We start from the raw sequence: 19,678 nt of genomic DNA on the forward strand, positions 1-19,678 counted from the left end.
GCCCATGTAGCTCTTGACTTGGTTGCACAATGAGGTCAGTTTTTTTCTTTATGATGTCCACATCTCAGATATTATTCCCATTGGTATACCGTACTTAACAACATCTTGGTCATCTTATTGAAAGGCAGCTATACTTAAATCCCTTAGTGTAGGCGGATAATTGAATCAAAACACATCTTGAAGGATGGGAATAGTAATGCATGAAGAAGACAGCTAGCCATGTTTGCAACCAAAGCACTCAGGGGCCGACAGATGCTGAGTAGCCGTTCATAGGACAGCTTCAGAGACAGAAAGTGTAGCCGCCCGGATCTAGGACAGTCAGAGGCTCAAAGTGAGAGCTGCGAGAATGTAATATCATTTTCCAGGCAGCCACTAGTAATCAGGTTACTGTACCCTCTTGCTCAATGCACAGAGGGGATCCTCCTCCTTTTACTGCCATCCCTCATCATTAGCAGCCGCAGGACAAGTTCATAGCGACACAGCTATAGTGTAAGTAATGACTTAGGCTGGCTCTGCAAGAAGGGCTCAGTGACCTCTTTCTTCAGTTTTTTTTTTTTTTTTTAATAGTTAGGTAATGGGGGAAGAAGAAATTGGCCACTATAGGGCCTGAAGTGGGCTTTTGTTCTGTCAGGATATGAGGAGTTATCAAAGAGGGAGAGTGTGAGCGTCAGAGGGAGAGTTCAGCCTGAGGGTGAGTGTGACCACCCAGCCATCATCACCTGCCGTCATTCTTCAATCATGCTCCTGCCATTATAGCCACCCTTATTACTCACTGCAAGATGTGTGTGATATCGGTAAGGAAGGAGCATATGGAATGAAATTATCATTTTTGATTTTTGGGTTTGTTTTAAGAATATACAATATGCTATTCTATAATATGCTATATAGAATTATCTTTCCTTAACAGTGAATTGGCTAGCAAGCTGTGTCAAGTACCAACCTCGTCTGCTAGAAATCTCATTTATATAGTTTTTATCAATATAGTAGCTACCGCAATACAAAATGTTCATTCTAACTATAATTGTAATTGACTGAGACCCTGTTTAATTTGTTTTCAATTCCACAGATCAATACAATAGCATTGAGCACTGCTGAGGGAAATGTAAGGGTCAGTCAATGGAAGTTGGGCCCAAGCAGCTATTTTTATAACAAATGATGTCATTTAGAGATACTGTGTGAATGTTTTCTGATACAAAATAATGATATATGATTACAGCAGCATGGGAGCATTCTTCTAGGTTTTCAGGGCAGTCTTTCCTCTGAAACTGCAATTCTGTTAGTGATAGAAACCTTAAGGGGAGCGAGAAGCGTGTCAAGACATCAGTTCTCAACTTCCTGGACCAATCATACTGTACCCCTTCTTATCCAAACTATGCATCTCTAAGACAAAACTACTCTTGTTTCCATTGGGGTACCACATGGATCTGTTCAGGGTCCATTACTCTTCTCAATATACATCACCTCTCTTGATCCAATTTTCAGCAGAAGGCTTTTGTTAACACTGCACCACTGATAATTAACTCTATGCCCTTCCTGCCAGACAACCAAACAGTCTCAGCAAGAATCTCAGCCGGCTTCAATATCATTTGAGACTACAGACAATTTCTTGGTCAAATTTGCAGATCAGTGCCGAAGAGACAACACAAATAATTAAGTGGAGGATTAACTTTCAACAAATAATCCTTGAGAAGAGCAAAGTATGGAAATAAGGGCCCTACAACCATCATTACACATGCGAAGTAGTCCATTGCTTAACACTTAATAATAAAGTTAATGAAAGTAACACACCTGCTCTAAGAGGCTTTCAGAGCAGGTGCGTTGTTTAAAATAAAACTAGTGGACACTGCATACCATTAGTCTTAGCCGACACAGTGCACTGGGAAGCAAATTCACATGAGAAATCGCTGAATTGCTGGTGTTTCACAAGTTTGCAAACTTCCTCCAGTAGCTCACAGATGGCTCATGCGCCTCTGAGCGCTGGACTGGAGCTACTGTACAAAACATGATTAAAGAGAAAACTGACTCACAGTTATTGCTGAAATAGAGACCTACTGTTATGTCAAGCCTTGCCTCCAGGTTTTTTTTGGGCTTCTGGGAAATATAAATAAACTCAATACAATACCACGGTATAAACCAATGTAGCCTTTCATTTAGTATCACCATTATGTAGGGGAGGTAATAAGCCTCTTTGATCCTATTTATTGGGGTCTCATTGCAATTTTCCAGTGGAAACTTGTTTACCGTGTGGTTGTCCCGGTGCTAACCTGTGCCTTAAAAGGGTATGTTGCACTCTTGTCAAAAACAATAATCCCTATACTTTGTATATATTTGAGACACTTACATTTGATTTCTTGTCTATTGGAGTTTTTAATTTCTCTTTTTTTCTACAATATATCTTTTGCTGTCAAACTTTGTTTTTTGTCGCATGACCCTTTTAAAAAACGAATAAAGCTATAATTTCCTGAATTGATATATCAAGTTCTCCCACGTATTGTCTCAAGCTGCATAAAACAGAAGCTTAGTTCCCACTAAAATATCTCAGGTTGAAGAATAAAATTGGACCAGGGTTATTAGAAAAGCACTGATTCGCAAATGGATTCATTTAACCTTTTAATCTTTGATTGTGATGAATCCTTGATTTTTATTTACTTTCTTTGCTTTACTTAAATATAAGTTCCATATTTACACTAATCCTCCTTTGAATTGGGACCCTTCTCTTGGGGGGAATTAGAAAATCAGGGAGTCTTTGGTCTCGACCATCACCATTGATGACCCAATGCACACTACAAGAGGATCGAGCAGAGCAGTGGCAGAGTTAGGTCAGGTTGTAGAACATCACAGCGAAGGGTCCAGATGGCAGCGGGGAAAGAGCAGACGATGAATTTGATCTTTTGCTAGTGCAAGCTGTTTGGAGATTGTTTCATTGCATAACACACCTCAATATATTATTCTTATAACATGCTCAACATTACAGCTCCATTATTCAGTCCTCCCACTTGTCATTGAGAAGGAGAGGCAGTCCTTACATGGAAGCAGTAGCTCTTGGTAGCAGGAAAATAACATAGAAGTAAGGTTAAATAATTAAATAATGGTAATTCCTGCAGCTGATGCCAAGGTGACACAAGTATTCCCTTTGCAGCTTAATTGTAAAGTCAAGAATCTTGTTGTCCTATAAATGTAATGATTAATAAGTGAGAGCAGGTTGATATGCTTGTGTGTTCATGACTATATGGTCACGGCCACTCCCTTGAAAGCCTGTTCCCTGTCCTTGTAGCTGACATGACTATAAAGAACCTCCACTGGATTCTCCCAAATCAGGTTTATCAGTGCTGCGAACTGTGGTTGGATTTCACTTTACTAGAGCTTCATTCTCACTCCTGTCTCGACAGACATGAGGAGTAATTTAAAGTCCAAAGCAAGAATCAATCTCCTCCTGCTAAGAAGAGTGGAAGCCAAATGAAGCAAACCATCTGGTCCGAGGTACCAGATAGTTGAGTTGTCTTCAGAGAATAGAATTTAAGAGGGAAGGAGGAAAGAACAGCATGTTGAGCGAACAGTAAACACAGCATTGTGCGTCTGAAAGGGTGCAAGAGGGTGTTAACAAAAGCGCATGGTTGCGAAAAACATTACACTTATGCACGTGTTGCAATTAGTCAAATAATAAGGGAACAGCAATGCAATTTAGGCCGAGCAACAAAGCCAAGAATGTGGTTTATGTCAGCGATGTTATCATTATTAAATACTTTAAATATGAATAATACCAGCCCCTAATTGTCTGCATTTGACAAGAGACATCATACTTTACAAAAAGCTCATTTGCTGACAGTTTAATTAGTTTTAAATACCATTATCGTCTCCATGCACGCCCTACATGTACTGAATTACTAGCTTATTAAATCTGTGTATGTGCTCTATATTATAGCCAGAGTTACACAATGTGAAGTTAATATATGCAGTTATAATGAGAAATAGGAATGAATTATCCACTACTCAGAGTACTCAACCAAGCACAAAAACCTCAGCGAAATCCTTGTGTTTTTCTTGACAAATCGGATTCTTGTTAATGAAATGTTCAACTGCCAAAAAACATCTTGTGTGAGAACTCCAACCTAGAGGGGCCCAAAGCTGTCTGTAATGAATAAGACAAGACACTTTTTACACCGAGGCTAACACTTCGCAAACTGTTTCTATCAGCAGTTCATGAGTATTTTCAGCCAAACTGGGATACAGTGTCCAGTGTGCATACCTAATGAGCGAAATATACATCCTCTGTACGCTGGTTGCCTCTAGCATTAGGTTCTTATAGCCTCAGTTGAAATTGACATATTTTGTACATGCTCTGTGATACAGTGTTAATGTTTTATGAGCAGCAGCCTGTGTTTCATGTTTCAACATGAGCCTACAATATCCACCGGGATTAAATACACATCGCTCCCATCCAGGTTGAAAGTTTTAGTTTCACGTTGTGGTCTGTCAGCCGGCTGATTTTTCAATGATGTGCACCCCTGTTTCAGTTCACGTCACCGTGGGAGATTTGCATAAGAAAGGTGATCATGTTGCAGTGTCCTTTTGACCCCATGAACTTTCACCAACCGCAATATACTAAAGAACAAAGGCAACTATTCCTTGGAAAAGTTTAACCTTTACAACAAAGCAGGGCCATCTTTCAATTTGCTTCTTTCAGTACTTTAAATTAATCATGTGTTTAGGGATGAGAACATCCCACAATATTTCCGTTTCACTTGAGTGCTTTCAGGACTTTTTGCAAAGAAACAAGTAATTAAGCTCGCCAACCTCGTCTTTTTAAGTGTGAACTGTAAAGCTCAAAAATATAATTGACAAATATATTTTGATACAATTTATCCATATACATGCATCAATCCACTGCGATGGAATAAATGAAACATACATTTTTTAGATGTCCAGACACCGACTGAGCACTGGCATTTCAGGTTATACACCAAAAAGTCAACAACATTACTGATTTGTACAGTGCAACATTGTGTATCAATTGTGGAAGTGAATCATATTATTTTGATTGGATTATTCATCAGAAGCGAACCTCCTCTCTATCCCCACACGAACCAAGCTCGGAACCTGGGGGGATAGAGCTGCCCCCACCCTCTAGAACTCCCTTCCACAACACATCAGAGACTGCACCGACCCCCCTACTTTCAAAACACTGACCAAAACACAACTCTTCAGACTGGCTTTTAATTTGTGAATTATGTTGTGTTGCTGTTTTAATATGTGTTATTCTATTTTATCTCGTTTTATCACCACTGTAAAGCGTCTTTGAGCACCTGAAAAAGTGCTTTGAAATTAAATGTATTATTATTAAGATTATTTTACAAAATTATTTTTGAAAGCTGCAGTTAATACAAACAAAGTCAACTTTCCATTGTGATCCAATCTTTCATATATTATGTTTTGGTATTGATGTATTGTATTAAATATGGATGTCAAAAAGACATTAACAAAGGAATGTCAATACAATATTTATTTTTCAATCACCCTTCAACCTATCGTCCTTTATCAGTGTTCACCTATTGATTTAATGTAGTTTTCTGTGGTTTGCTGAAATGCTTGTCGTTTATATGACAAATGTCAGACGGGTTCACAAATCTGCAATATTCTATTAAAATGTCGAACGCTTCATTTCCTGTAATGGATGGAGAATAATCAATAGAGGGCGATTAATACTGAAAATGTATTGAAGACAAACAGTGATGGGATTTGAAGTCTTATTTTGTACTTTAGGACAACGGAAGAGTGTCGTACAGACAGAGTGATTCTTTGCATGAGCAGCTTTCAATTAGACAGTTTTCAGGGTCAGAACATGTCGAGAATCATTCATTTATATTATGGTGCATGCCCGTGAATTTCTTTGCAGATCTAGCATTTAACGTTTTAAAGGAACAATAGAGGAAAAGACAAAGTGATGTTGTGGGCTTGTGATTTATAAAGGAGGTTCTTTGTTAATTCATGTCATACAGTTTACAGTTATTTTTTCTTTCTTGATCAAATGTGAATTGTTATTATCTTTGAAAATATTACTTTTGTAAGCAAGTGAAGAGTCTATAACATAGTTGTAGAAGTTATAAGCCATTATGAAAGTCATCAAACCAAGAAAATAACAGATTTTCTAAAATTCCAGAATATATTACTATTTTTCTAAACAATGCTGCAGTATGTCAAGATGTTTAAAAGATGTTCTGATGGCCTGAGACTCAAGCTGGCAACCACGTAGAGTAATATCATCAAACGCAAGACTACTGCACCCTCCGTGTGTCACAGCCTTACACCCTTACATATCATCTGTCCCGAACAATAGAAATGTCCTGGCTGCAGGGTAATTGCATCTTCATCGTCTCCAACGTGTCTCAGACTGTTGACAGAAAGAGCACATGTACACAAAACACTGCAGTGAATTAAGTTTATATTTTGTGATTATAAAGACATTGTCTTAACTTGCATCTCTTCAGTCAAAGGCCATTAACTCAGTAGAGGTTATCCCTGTGATACTGAAGCCCAGCCTGTGTGGGATGTAATAGTCTGACACTCGACGGCCTGATGCCTTTGCAATGATTTCTATTAAAGCCTAATTTGCTCAGCTGTCCTTGGGGAGCGGCATCCTGTAAATACCTCAGGGAGTGATTTTCACCATCTATCCCCCAATAAATGCATTACACTCCTCCACCTTTCCAAGAGAGTCCTTTTCTTTGAAGGCTCTGCCATGGCACATCCTCTCCATAATTAAATATAATCAGTTGTTCTGCGCTGAAATGAGGTTTTCAGGGAAGCAGTGAATTAATTATGTCCATGTACATACATTTAATAATGCACATTTAAGATGTTTGTTGACAATAATAGTTAATGAAGTCTTGGTTAATACATGTTGTGCTGCATATTGAATAAACAGTGTCAGAACCAGCCTAATTTATTAAAAAAAGTTGTTTGTTGTGGGTTAATAAAATGTGGTATATTTTTGTCAGCAGCTTGTCTGTGGATTTGCATTTATATTAAGGAATCTTTCAACATAATCCTTCGTGTTAGTTTAAAGATGCTGAATAGGATACACCCATCCTAATTCTAGTAAATCACTATTTAATGCAACACAGACCGAATCCTAATGTTTCCATGCTGGGGCTTAATCAGTGAGAGTTGTGAAGGTGCTGAAATCATTCAGATTTTGCATCGCAATTGAAATGATCACAGTTGGATGGTGTTAAGACTTTACTTCTACATTCATTGATCAGTCAAATACGCTATTCAAATGAATACATTTAAGCATTGTTTGTTTGCAGTTCATGGTGCACAGTCAACACAATTAAAAACTGTTCTGGGAAAGAGCTGCCCTCAGGGGAGCTCCACGGGGAACTCCATACCTTCAGAGTTTATTTTGCATTCGCACTGGGACTGATAAATTGGAGCTAGCCCACCAGCGGAAGACAAGTCACACTGGTTGTATTTCCGCTGTCACAGATTCTCAATTAAGTCTTGAATCTACTGTGGATATTAGGGGTGGGGGAAATAATCGATACAGCATAGTATCGCGATACTTTGCGTGGCGATATTGTATTGATACACGGATGCCAAGTATCGATATTTTATTATATAAACTATTTTTTTATTTTAAATTTTGAAAAACATTTTTTTATATAAACTGTATCATATCCCTCCGAAAGATGGTCATAAAACAAGAAGTTACGTTAAGACATGTATACAATTGCAATGAAAGTAACAAAAACAATGCCATCTCCTTTTCAGGTTCAAATAACACAAATTGGGTTATTTACATAAACTATTCATATTGCAAATACATTGTTTAACCAGGAAGGGAAGACGGACATGGATATGACCCATGTGATTTGCAATTTCGCAATACTTAGCATATCGTAGAATCGCAATACTATCGTATCGTAGCTTAAGTATCGCGATAGTATCGTATCGTGGGGAGCCTGGTGATTCCCACCCCTATAGTTGTCTATTTTTTTTCTTTCCGTTGCAAGCATTTTGTTGTGTTGTCTGTTTTTTGCACAGCTAACAGGTTTTTTAAATTGCAGTTGCCGGAGTTGCATTGTCCTTCTTTGTTGTCTGACTAAGATAATTCCTGTTTCTTGCAATGTAGACACAATAACAAGAGGGGCTTGAAATTTTTTTTATCGGGGAACTTTTAAATGATCCTTCGTTCCAAAAACACCTAAAGCGCTGTAAGACATTATTCTTCGTTGTAAAGGTAATGACATATTCATTTGAGTCGGCATACAATCAGTGAGCTTCTCTGAGTATGTGACACACTGGATATTGTGTTCAAACAAAGCAAGAATAAACAACAAAAGTGTAAATGTCTCACATCAATTCAATCACTGCTGTAAATAATAACAGAAAGTTTAGTTCCCATAGTTCAACAAGACCAATATCACCAGTGTGACAATAAGTAAAAGCCTCCACTAGAATAGGTTTGTATTGATCTGATTGACGGCAGAAACCTGACATGCCCTTCGGTAGCTGAATGCTAAAGGTGCAGAATGCAGCCGCTGGGTGGCTTTCAGCAAATCGCTTGAAACCTCTTTTGTTGAGGGATTTAAAGCGTCACCAAAGCTTAAATCCATACAGACTTGTCTGTCACAGTACTATGGGAGACACTTCTGACAGTCAAAGACCTTTATAGAGATCACCGACTGAGGGGTGCTGTCCGAGAAACCTGTGGGTAAATATCTGTGCAAACGAGATAAGCTGATTTCCTTAAAGTGAATTCAAAACAAAAAGGATGAAGAAGTTAATTGAGCGCTATTGGTCAAATACATGTCGTGCATTTACATTTGCTTTTAACATCTATTTGTTTTAATCAAATTATATTGTAATCTAACTTTTGAGTAGATCAGGTATAACCAAATACTGACCAAGACAACCAAAATGTTACAATTAACTTCATGATCTCGAAAAAGAATACAAAAATAAGTTTAAGATTTGAGATAAACACACAGACAGCATCCAAACAGAAGAACGCATGGTCGTGCAAATGGGACGATAATTCATAAAATAAATCCGAAAGCATTCTAATTATTGGAAAAATAAACTTAACAGCTTGACTTGACAGCATTTGTTTTACTGAGGTAATAAATCAAGTGAAAAGTAAGACATTTTCTCATAGACTTTTATACAATATTCCCTTTTTTTGCCAACACTGGAGTCGCTTCCTTCTGGAAAGAATGCAGGTTTGAGGCATTCTTTCCAGATTGGCATTGGCTTCACTTTTCAGACCTGGAAGTGGTCCCTAGATTAGGAGAGGTATCATTCTTCATATCTACATTTTTAGGATTCTGACTATGCTGGCATAAAACCCTCCATTTCATTTGCTTGACTGTTTATAGAAAATAATCCCATTTACAATAATTTACTAACTGATTGCCTCTAGCATTGTTATAAATGTTTTCCTATGCTACATTACGCTGTAGACGACATTTTAAAGCTGCACGTAAAAGACAATTAAAAACTTTGCTGCAGCCTCTGATTCCTCTCATTACTTCTGTGGCCTGAATTGCATTTTGTTAAGGAGATTGTAAATGAACCTCTGACTCAGAAAAACTGATTAGAGTTGAGAAATAACCCCATCATGCTGTTTTTCTGGGTTATAATTGTGTTCATATTAGAATAATTGCAAGATATTTCGCCAAGAGCACAACAAAGAAATGCTTAACCAACCAATACATGTCTGTGATCCTGAGTGTGCCTTTGAACTGTTTGTGGCTCTGAGAGTTAGAGCATGTTTTAGAGCTCAGACAGGTTTATTCGGCTGCCAATGACTTAAAGTCAAATTGTTCAAGTCTTTATAAACCACTTTGGGTACATGAGTGGGTACTAAATGTATCCTCAGGAGACAAGACTGGGAATAGAGGGCCGTTATTTGTACTGGAACATACATTTCCCTTGGCTGCTGTAATCCTCAACGTAATTTGTGCTATGTTAGCCATCATCGTTGAAAAAACTAACATGGTGGCACCATGGCAATGACAACTTCAGTACAGACTTTGCACGATGATGAATGAGCAGCTGTGAAAAGTTGAGCTGTTAATTCTTCAAATTATTTATCAGCAATCTATTACGTACGCTGCCACCTAACAGCATTGATTATAAGAAGCAATCCCTTTAACGTGTATGAAAGCCAATAAACATTCACAGGAAATGTCACACTGATAACAAAAAAACACACCTAATGAGCCGCTTCAGTTGAAATGGCATCAATAAAAGTGAAGACTCGGGGTGTTAGCACTCAGTTATTGGTTTTAATATCTGGAGTGTTCAGGATCCTATAACACACTCAGCATCAGTGCCAGATTGAGTGGCCCACATTGTGTATCCATTATAATTAAAAGTGTCTGACTGCATAATTCTCTACACATACGTTGTGTGTGTGTTTGTGAACGATAACCCTATGCACTATAATTTTGTGTCAGTATAGAAATGCTGAAACAAAGCCTTTTATTGGGCCTGATTTTGGCTTAAAAAGTGAAGCGCCTTAATACTGCAGTCTCTCTAAAAGCCACTCAACTGGTCGCAAAAAGGTCAGATTGTATAGAAGTTTATGAGAAAACGACCCTACTTTTTACTTGTTTATTAACGCAGTAAACATTATACTGATGAGCTCATGGTCACAATTGCTAGTTTTGAGACTCCTTCAATAAAGTATTATACTAAAGTTTCGGTACCATTTATAGTAAATACATGATTAAGCAGGGCATGCTGGAACAACATACTTCTTTCATGTTATCAAAAGCTGTATGAAATTACAGTTGAAGCATTTTTTTTTTTATTGTAAGTCTTTATACAGTAAAGCTCTCTAAGCTTTATTTTGTGCTGCACAAGGACTGCTTTGCACCTCTGGCCACCAAAATGGCAAACTTTGTTGCACGCCAAATTAGCAAGCCAGAGTGTAGATAAAGCTCTGCCTGGAAGCCTGAACATTGGCATGTGTTCAGGGGACTGTACCGAGGATCTATTATACATAATGATGATTTATTTACACAGCTCCCCGGAGTCCCGGTTAGCTACAGTCTACACATTATTGGCCATTGTATGTAACTCACTGTTTCCCTAAATTGCTTGTAGAGTATGTGCTCGTCCCTGACTGTGATCATATTTCAACCATAGAAAGGCATCCAGGTTATTATTCGAGGCATTTCTGTGAAGCCAAGAGTGGATCATGCGAGAGGTGAAAGGCTAAAGGTCGGCCAGGAGCGCAGAGAGATGCATCACTAACGAGCCTGTATTGTCACAGCCAGCTGATACATGTGGACAACCTGAACAGCAGACTGTGCTCCAGGTTTTGACCAGTCCTCTTAATACAGTGGGGAATTGATGTTATTCAACACTCATACATGCATTTTAAAACTGCATGCAAGATGAGATAAACAAATATCTTAATATATTTTTCCAAACATTTATATTTCTGCAATTTTTCCTCCTGAATACAACCAGCGCTTTATATAAAGCATGTGGCTATTTTTCCCTTCTGGCTCTGAAGCAAGTCTTACGTATACGGGTGTCTCTCCTGTTATATAATGCAGGAGTGTAAAACCTCATGAAATCCATCTTTTACATGAACTATGACGAATAGGGCTATATCTTGAAGTTAGGTAAGGGCGTTATATTCCCACGAAAACCTCAATCTACTGGAAATACCACTTTTATTTCGAGGACAGTGAAAGAATAACTTTAAACTAGGGTTAATTTACCCCGGAGTAGATAAGACATTAGGCCTATACAGATTTAATGTGAAGTGGAACTATTTACTGAGAAAAACGTTTGTGTTGTCGTTAAAGTCACTTCATTACATGTCACTTGTTAGACGCTTTTATCCAAAGTGACTTACATACTGAATACTGTGGACCATCCACACAGGAGCAATTTGGGGTGAAGTGTCTTGCCCAGGGACACATTAGAGGCTTCTCAATACTCAAATTTCCCCTCCTCGACTCCTCGGTCCTCGGTCCTCCGGTAGTGACCCGGAAATGAATTTCAGCGCGCCATTTTGAAGGACGTCTCATTTCTCTAAATGCACACCGAGGACCGAGCATCGAGCGTCGAGGAGGCTCTCTGGAGGAGCTATAACCGAGGATACACTGATGGTTCCTCCACGGCTCCTCCGCGGATGCATTTCCGGGAACGGTGGAGGCGTGACGCACGACCGGACTTATCTCAGCCAATGACAGCTCTGCATGCATCCTCTGGATATTATTTTAGAAACTGCTTTCATCGCGTTGCGATGTTTACAGTGAGAACAGCTGTGGGGTCTGTGCAGAAAGCAGAGCAGTGTACAATATCACTCAGTATAACAGGCCTACATTACTCTCTTTATTTGCTGTAGTACAAAGAGTCGATATTTTTCTAAGACCATTTAGTGCGTCACATAATAAAATACACAACGGCTGTAGCCTGATTATGCTTTAGGAGCTGTAAGTGTGTGTTGTAGGCAGTGTGTATGTGTGTGTGTGGTACAGTATGTAGGTGTGTGTTGTACAGTGCGTAGATGCGGCGGACAGACGGGTCTCAGTTGGTTTGGTGTCCTCTGCTTACTTTTAATTTAATTTAATTTCAAACCTTTATTTATACAGATAAATCCCATTGAGATCATTGATTTCTTTTTCAAGGCAGACCTGCTCAAGTAGTTCCACATGAAACATAAAAACATAAATAGAACAACAAAAGGACATCATACAGCATCATTTACATAATTATCCACATAAACAGGTACCAATAGCTTCCGATTGACTAGCATCCAACCGAGCTTTAAAAACATTTAGTGGCACCAGATTGTTCAGTTTCCATTTAATTTGCAGACTATTCCAAGACAGAGGAGCTGTGCATCTAAAAGCTGTCTTCCCTAAGACAGTCCTAGCAGTTGGCACATTTAATAAAACCACAGCATGCGATCTCAGGCAGTAGCCACTTACAATTTTCCGTGAGATCAGGGAGCAGATATAAGATGGAAGTTTCCCTAATATGGCTTTGTATGTTAGGGAAACTTCCATCTTATATCTGCTCCCTGATCTCACGGAAAATTGTAAGTGGCTTATTATTATTACAAGTTAATACAACTTTTGGCCCGTAATTTCAATTCCCCATTTCAGCGACCAGAGAGAGGGGGGATATATCCAGTCTCTGATTGTGTTACGTTATTATGAGAGTGCTCTCATACTTTAAATTGTATATATTTATATAAATATATTTGTGTGTGTGTCCGCATCTGTAGCCTGTTATTGTCTCATGATACCGCACACTCAATGAATTCAAAGTAAATATGTGGGGGAACAATGTTCAGCTGATCTAACAGAGATTATAAAATACAGCGCTATGACAAAACACTCGACAGCTGATGCAGCTGTTGCCACGTAATAATGAACGGACGTCGCTTTAATATGACCGCTCAGAGGAGAGGAGTTCTCATTTCTTTAAACGTCTGCTGCTTCCCCTCCTCGGTCCTCCGCTCGCATCTCCTGTGGGCGGGTCTAAGTCTCGAGGAGGGGAACCGAGGAGGGGAAATTTGAGTATTGAGAAGCCTCTATTGACATGCTGACTGCAGTGGGGTTTGAACCTGTGACCCCCTGATCCCAACACCAAGGCTCTATCCACTGCACCACACGCCTCCCGAGCCTTCAATGTGCAACGGAACGTTAACCCGGTTACCTCCTGAATGTATGAATTCACTGCCTTTAAAAAAAAGTATATATATATATATCTCTGCATTAACATTTTCAGTATTTCATCTCTAAAGAGGTTAGGGAAATAACTTAATTTCCTTGTGTATAAGCAATGACACATGAAATTAAATATGAATTATTGTATTACCGTCTTGTGAATGGTACAATATAGGCATCTGCATTCAAACATTTGTTTTTAATCATTATTAGTCAGAGCCACAAGGCCTCTATTGTTTGGGAAGCATTACCCTGCAATTTTACACCATTCAATGTTCTAATATTGTTGACGGTTTCAGTCAATTTTCAATGTAAATGGGCAGACAAGTACAAATATGGGAAACAAATGTAAGTGCAAGTGCCATAGCTTAATGCAATACAAGCTTACACATAAACCTGCTATTCATAGAAAGTACTTTCTGTGTAAATTGCCTCATGGGGATATCACAGCTCCTCAGATCTGGTCTCAAACTGTCCCACATTGGAAAAACAGGGATTAATGCAGGTAGTCTTTGATGGAAAGTGGATAGCAGACTGTTTGTGAAACCAGGTAATGAGCAGAGTTCTGAGCTGTCAGACGTGACACCTGCTGCATGTCTGAATCACAGAAAGCAGACTGATAGATAGAGCCAGGCATTTTTTATACTCAATGTCTGAAAAGAGATTTACTCCCAGTGGGAATAATACAGTTATCATGCATTTTAAAAACAGACCACTTCATTGACAAAACACAGCCACCATCAGCTCTGTGTGACTGTTATATGACTTTGAAAAGACCAATTCCCAGAATATAAGCAAATAAATTGCTTATGGAATAAACTCTCTCCAGAATCATAGACAACGATTCTTATGAAATTTATAAAGCTTTTCAATCCTACCCTATGAGAATGCCTGCATTACTTCCAGTAAATACATTTGTTTAAAGTGATGAACAGACTGTGGTGCCGGGGAGATTGTATAATAATTGTGAGAGTCTTGAGATAAACAGCTACATTTATGTCCTCTGCCAACTGAGATTTGATCAAACTGTTTGCATATTGGTGCAGTCAATGTCATCTGTTGTGGATTATTATTTTTAATATTATATCTTCCAGAACAGCCCAGTGGTCATCAAACCTTTAATCAGATGCTGCTGTATTAGGGAAGAAAACGACTTAATGAAAATGTGTTAGTTGTTTTGTTCAGCAAATATCTTCCACAAAACAATGAATATTATTATATATAATAATATAATATAATATTATATTTATTTCTTAGCAGCTTGCACACTTGACAAAAAACATTACAATATTTTCTAAGTTTAAAAGAGCTGTGTTGGTTAGGGCAACAAAGTGTGTTACTGCAGTTGCTGCGTACCTCGAATCACTAAAAAAAAGTCTAGTTGACACAAAACAAAACTGAAAGCAAGACAAAACTGTAAGATAATACAAACTGGATCCGTACAAGATATCCTCAACACTGTTTTCTCACACAACACCTGCCCATACTGCACTGAAGGGAGATTTGGTGCTTTTCACATGCATCATTTGCCATTAAAACACAAATGTCTATCAGCTTTTCTAAATCATCTCCTGCTGTGTGGAGATTGCTACTGGTGTTGCTTGGCAATGGATGTCGTTCATTTAAACTGAGTGACACTAACCCAGAAAGTGGGCGCAGGTGGCTTTTTGGACTTTATTAGAAGAATGATAGGCTTTAAAGGGAACACTCCCTCTAGGCAAATGCATTTTGTGAAATGATCAGCTGAGGAAATCAGTCAAAGAATTTAATTTGGCAAGAAGGAATATGAAAAGCCCTAATATGATCGAGCTAAAAGGCTTCCAGTTCTCTCCATGTGTCTGAAAGGCAGCTTCCCTTAGTCTATAAAAACACTGAGTGTTGTGAACAGAAGTTATCTCTCTCTGGTCAGCACATTTTATTGCAAGAGGATGAGTATATTTCTTCAGAGATAAAATGTGTGGTCTCCTGTGACGACTATAGTTCCCCTACATCTGTGCGTCACAAAAATGATGAATAGCATACCATATCATCTACTGCTGGCTATGGGTAAAATGTGAAGTGAATGAATGTCTGGGGCCTGTGGTGTCTGCCATAAAGTCGAGGTGAAAGGGATGACAAGAGGCAAAACCAATACGACCTCTTATGTAATCACTTTCTACCGTAATGTCATGTCTGCCTTAGCAATTATTGGAGCTCTTCACATTTGTGTGTGTGTGTGTGTGTGTGTGTGTGTGTGTGTGTGTGTGTGTGTGTGTGTGTGTGTGTGTGTGTGTGTGTGTGTGTGTGTGTGTGTGTGTGTGTGTGTGTGTTGGATAGCAAGTTAATAGTAAAAGCAACATACAACTCTAGATACCTTACACTATCAATAATAGGACAAACCTGTGCACTATAGCAGCAGACTTGAAAAAAAGTGCAAAGAGAAGGAAGGACAGAAAAACAACATAAGATTGCGGGCCAATATGGACATGTAAAAGAGCAGAAATATAAGTTTTATGGCCATGTTAATGTATTATATATCATTATCATATTATAACAGAGTATATTTGAAAACAAAATAATAACAGAGATGACGATTTCCACTCAAAATACTTGTTTGAGTAGTTTGAAGAGAACAGCCACCAGCCAGTGAGTTGACTGCAACCCAAGCACATATGTTAAACCACTCAGGGATCACATGATGCTATACTAAGGGAAAACTGTACCCTCATGTTTTCAGAACTTTGGCATAGACATCTTTAAACATCCCAAGCTTGCAAACGGCATCACTTTTAACCTTCCAGTAATGATAATATTACGTTTTGATTCCAACTATAGCTTTAAACCGCACAAAGATACATCACAACTGTCAGCGGCCCAGTAAACATGGACACATTCATCTGTCAAACACATACATAACTCTTAGTGAACAACATGGTCTGTGTAATGAGCTCTGTATGATATCTGTCATCATAAGTGCTTGATAAGTACTGCTGTGGACGACCATGCTCATCACTGTCTATAGTCAACCCTTTACATTGTGCAGTGACCCTCTTTTCATTGCCATAGTCTTGTGGAAATGTCTTCAGTCGATATGTTGTTACCTTTGACAGCCCCACACGGTATTTCCATCATCATAAATTAAAGTATTTTCTGTAAGTTGCCCTAGTCGGGGGCAAAAAAAGTTGTCCAACTGTCCTGACACAAGTCATTGTTGATTTCACTGTTGTAGGGGAAAGACTCTAGGGCTGCAGATAAGACTGTTGCCATGGTCCTGAAGGAGATACCAAGTAAGGCGTCATCAGAAGGGAAGCCCCTCCTCACAGTGACTACCAAGGTGGGCAGAACCATTTCAGAAACACCCCCCGCCCGCCTCCCCCCCTGCCTTCAAGTGGAACGTCCTCCTGTGTTGCTTATACTTAACAATAGCAAAGCTTTCAGTGTCCTATACCTGACCTCCACTGTCTACTAACTCATTACTTTATTAGCTTTGTGACTGTTACATCTAACAAAGAAGCAACCAATAATTCATTTCCAGCTGCTCTATGGGGTATAAAACTATCCTACTACATCTCCACATCTACACAAACATTGAATAAGGATCTTATCATCTATTGGAGCAGCCTCAAATTGATGCACTTATTCACATTACTTTTTATCTTTTCAAATTAGCCTCAGAAAGATTTATAGTGCTCTTCTAGTTAACATTTATGCATTCAGTTTGAGGGTCACACAAATGTCCTCTCATTCCAAATCAGGATGGCATAAACTCCCGCATGAACTTTTTACACCTCATAAGCAGCTAATCCTTTGCACAAAGTATGAATGCATTTCCAAAATCCTATGCCACATGGCAATGCATTGAGCTATTGACTGAGCGCTCTGTGTACAAAATACTGCAGCCAACGAACCCGCTGCTGAGCTTTCACTTCTCTTTTGCTTGTTAAGTGTTGTTGCTGGATAGAGCCGGTGTTCCAGATGCCAATATGAGTTTTCTTGATCTGTGCTTGATTGCTTTTTGTACACTGCGTGCTTCTGTCTCTTGTATAGCTGTCAGTGTTTTTCTAATAACTTGTGGCATGCTTCATACATGTTTGATTTTCTAAATCAGTGTCTGTTTTTGATAAGCTGTCATGAAATGCTTTCATTCAACGAGAGGTGATATATTTATGTCTCAGCAATGGAAGCTGCTGAATTCACACTAACATTATTAGGTTAAATGTGTAAATCGTGATTTGTCATGGTTAAATAACTGTATAAAATGACAGGAAAACATATGTGAAGAACGACTTCCCTCTGCAACAACTTATCTGCTGTGTCCTGAACAGACGCAATACATCATCATTCTTTAAGACAATATAATGGTGACAATAGGTTTGATGATACTGTTAATATTTTACCACCTGCAAAATCAATCCTTCTTGCTTCTGAGATCCCAATGACAAACTGAACGAAACGAAGGACCTGCTCCACAAAGACTTTCTCTGACAGACTCAACTGAAATAATAATGCCAGCAAAAATGTCACATTGTTTTATGATGCAATTTTAATATATAAATTACAATGACACAAATACAATTCATCACATTTTTAACATTATAGATCTCATACCAGCGGCCATCTGTTCATACCTATCATAATAGTTATTTATAACTATAAAGTGACATCATATCCAATGGGCAATGACATTTAACCACAACCAACCAACCAACACACCAACAGTCCATTAATAACAAGAAAAACATTTTCAGAAGTGAGCAAACACATAAAGGAACTATACACACTAATAATACAAAATAATCATTGTTTCATTTGTCATTATCAGGATAAATATGATAATTTATCACATGGATTTTGTGTCCACTGCTCGGCCCTTCCAATGACATATATTAAACATATTTTTAAATCAATGAGTTTTTAATGTGCACACCTATCTTTGCTATTAACAGAGCAGCCCATTCAAAAACATTCTCTATAAATACAAAATGTTGAGAGAAAAACAGGCACATCTGTTTTTATTCAAGGAAGTTAAATAAGACAAAGAGGCTGTAGAAAAGCTCGTCATCCTTCAACATATCTGAAAACATGACAGCTTGGGCGCCTGCTTGCAGACACATTAAAGTACCTCGCTGTCAAGTGAAGTGGCTTCTCAGAACTGCCGTGCAAAACCACACAACAACAAAAAGCCTCCAAAAACCTAAATCTTAACAATGATCACTGTTCAGAGCTGATGCAGTAAGCACTATAACTCTCGCAGATAGAAGCGCACACACTGAGGTGAGAATCTGTTCCCAGTCATCATTGTTTTGCTAAAATCAGTTGCTAAATAATTCATGGCTGAATCGAGTAAAGCAAACACCAGGAATAAAACAGATTAGGTTTTATTTCCTATGTCAACAAAATTATTTCAATCCCACTGGATTTCAAATTCCATAACATCACCTTTCACTTAATTGTGTTGCATATCACTTTGCTTAAACCACCTTTTTAGGAAAATAAACACTGAATAGAAATAACTGCAGTTTGGAGCTGATCACTTGGCGTTGTTTCCTCGTGGCCAAACACAACTCATGATTGCAGGCATGCTATCCAGTGGCTGAGGATGCCGTTAGAGAGGCATCGTGTCCCAGCCTGATGTTACTAAGCAAGTGACAGAGGCCAAGTGACAGGCTGCGGGTCCTCACACCACATGTCATGTCAAGTGTATTCGTAAAGACCAATTTCACATACAGTAAGATGTCTCATTGGGCTTCACAGCGCCAGGAGATGGGGGAAACTTCAAAGAAGCAGCATGAAACCAGAAGTCACGTACATCTATAACAAAAACAACAACTCTAGCATCAGAGACAAGTATTTTAAGTTGTACATTATATTGTTCAAGCTCTTCCCATTCCCTGTTTGGGAAAACAAACAGTATGTAAATTCAGCCCAACTTCTAAATAGTAGATGTGCTGCAAACTATGAATTAATTTGTACAAAGCCAAACCAAACTTTAGAGAGAT

General features: G+C 38.6%; 1 protein-coding gene across 1 annotated transcript in view; it reads left to right on the forward strand.

The window, feature by feature from the left end:
• Positions 1-19,678, forward strand: part of pex5la (peroxisomal biogenesis factor 5-like a) — a 96,296-nt gene that overhangs the window by 26,458 nt on the left and 50,160 nt on the right. The window contains 1 exon segment of the mRNA XM_034229789.1: positions 16,909-17,013. Coding sequence (XP_034085680.1) covers positions 16,909-17,013 — 105 coding nt within the window.

The sequence above is a fragment of the Gymnodraco acuticeps genome, unplaced genomic scaffold (genome assembly GCF_902827175.1).
Source record: "Gymnodraco acuticeps unplaced genomic scaffold, fGymAcu1.1, whole genome shotgun sequence".
NCBI lineage: Eukaryota > Metazoa > Chordata > Actinopteri > Perciformes > Bathydraconidae > Gymnodraco > Gymnodraco acuticeps.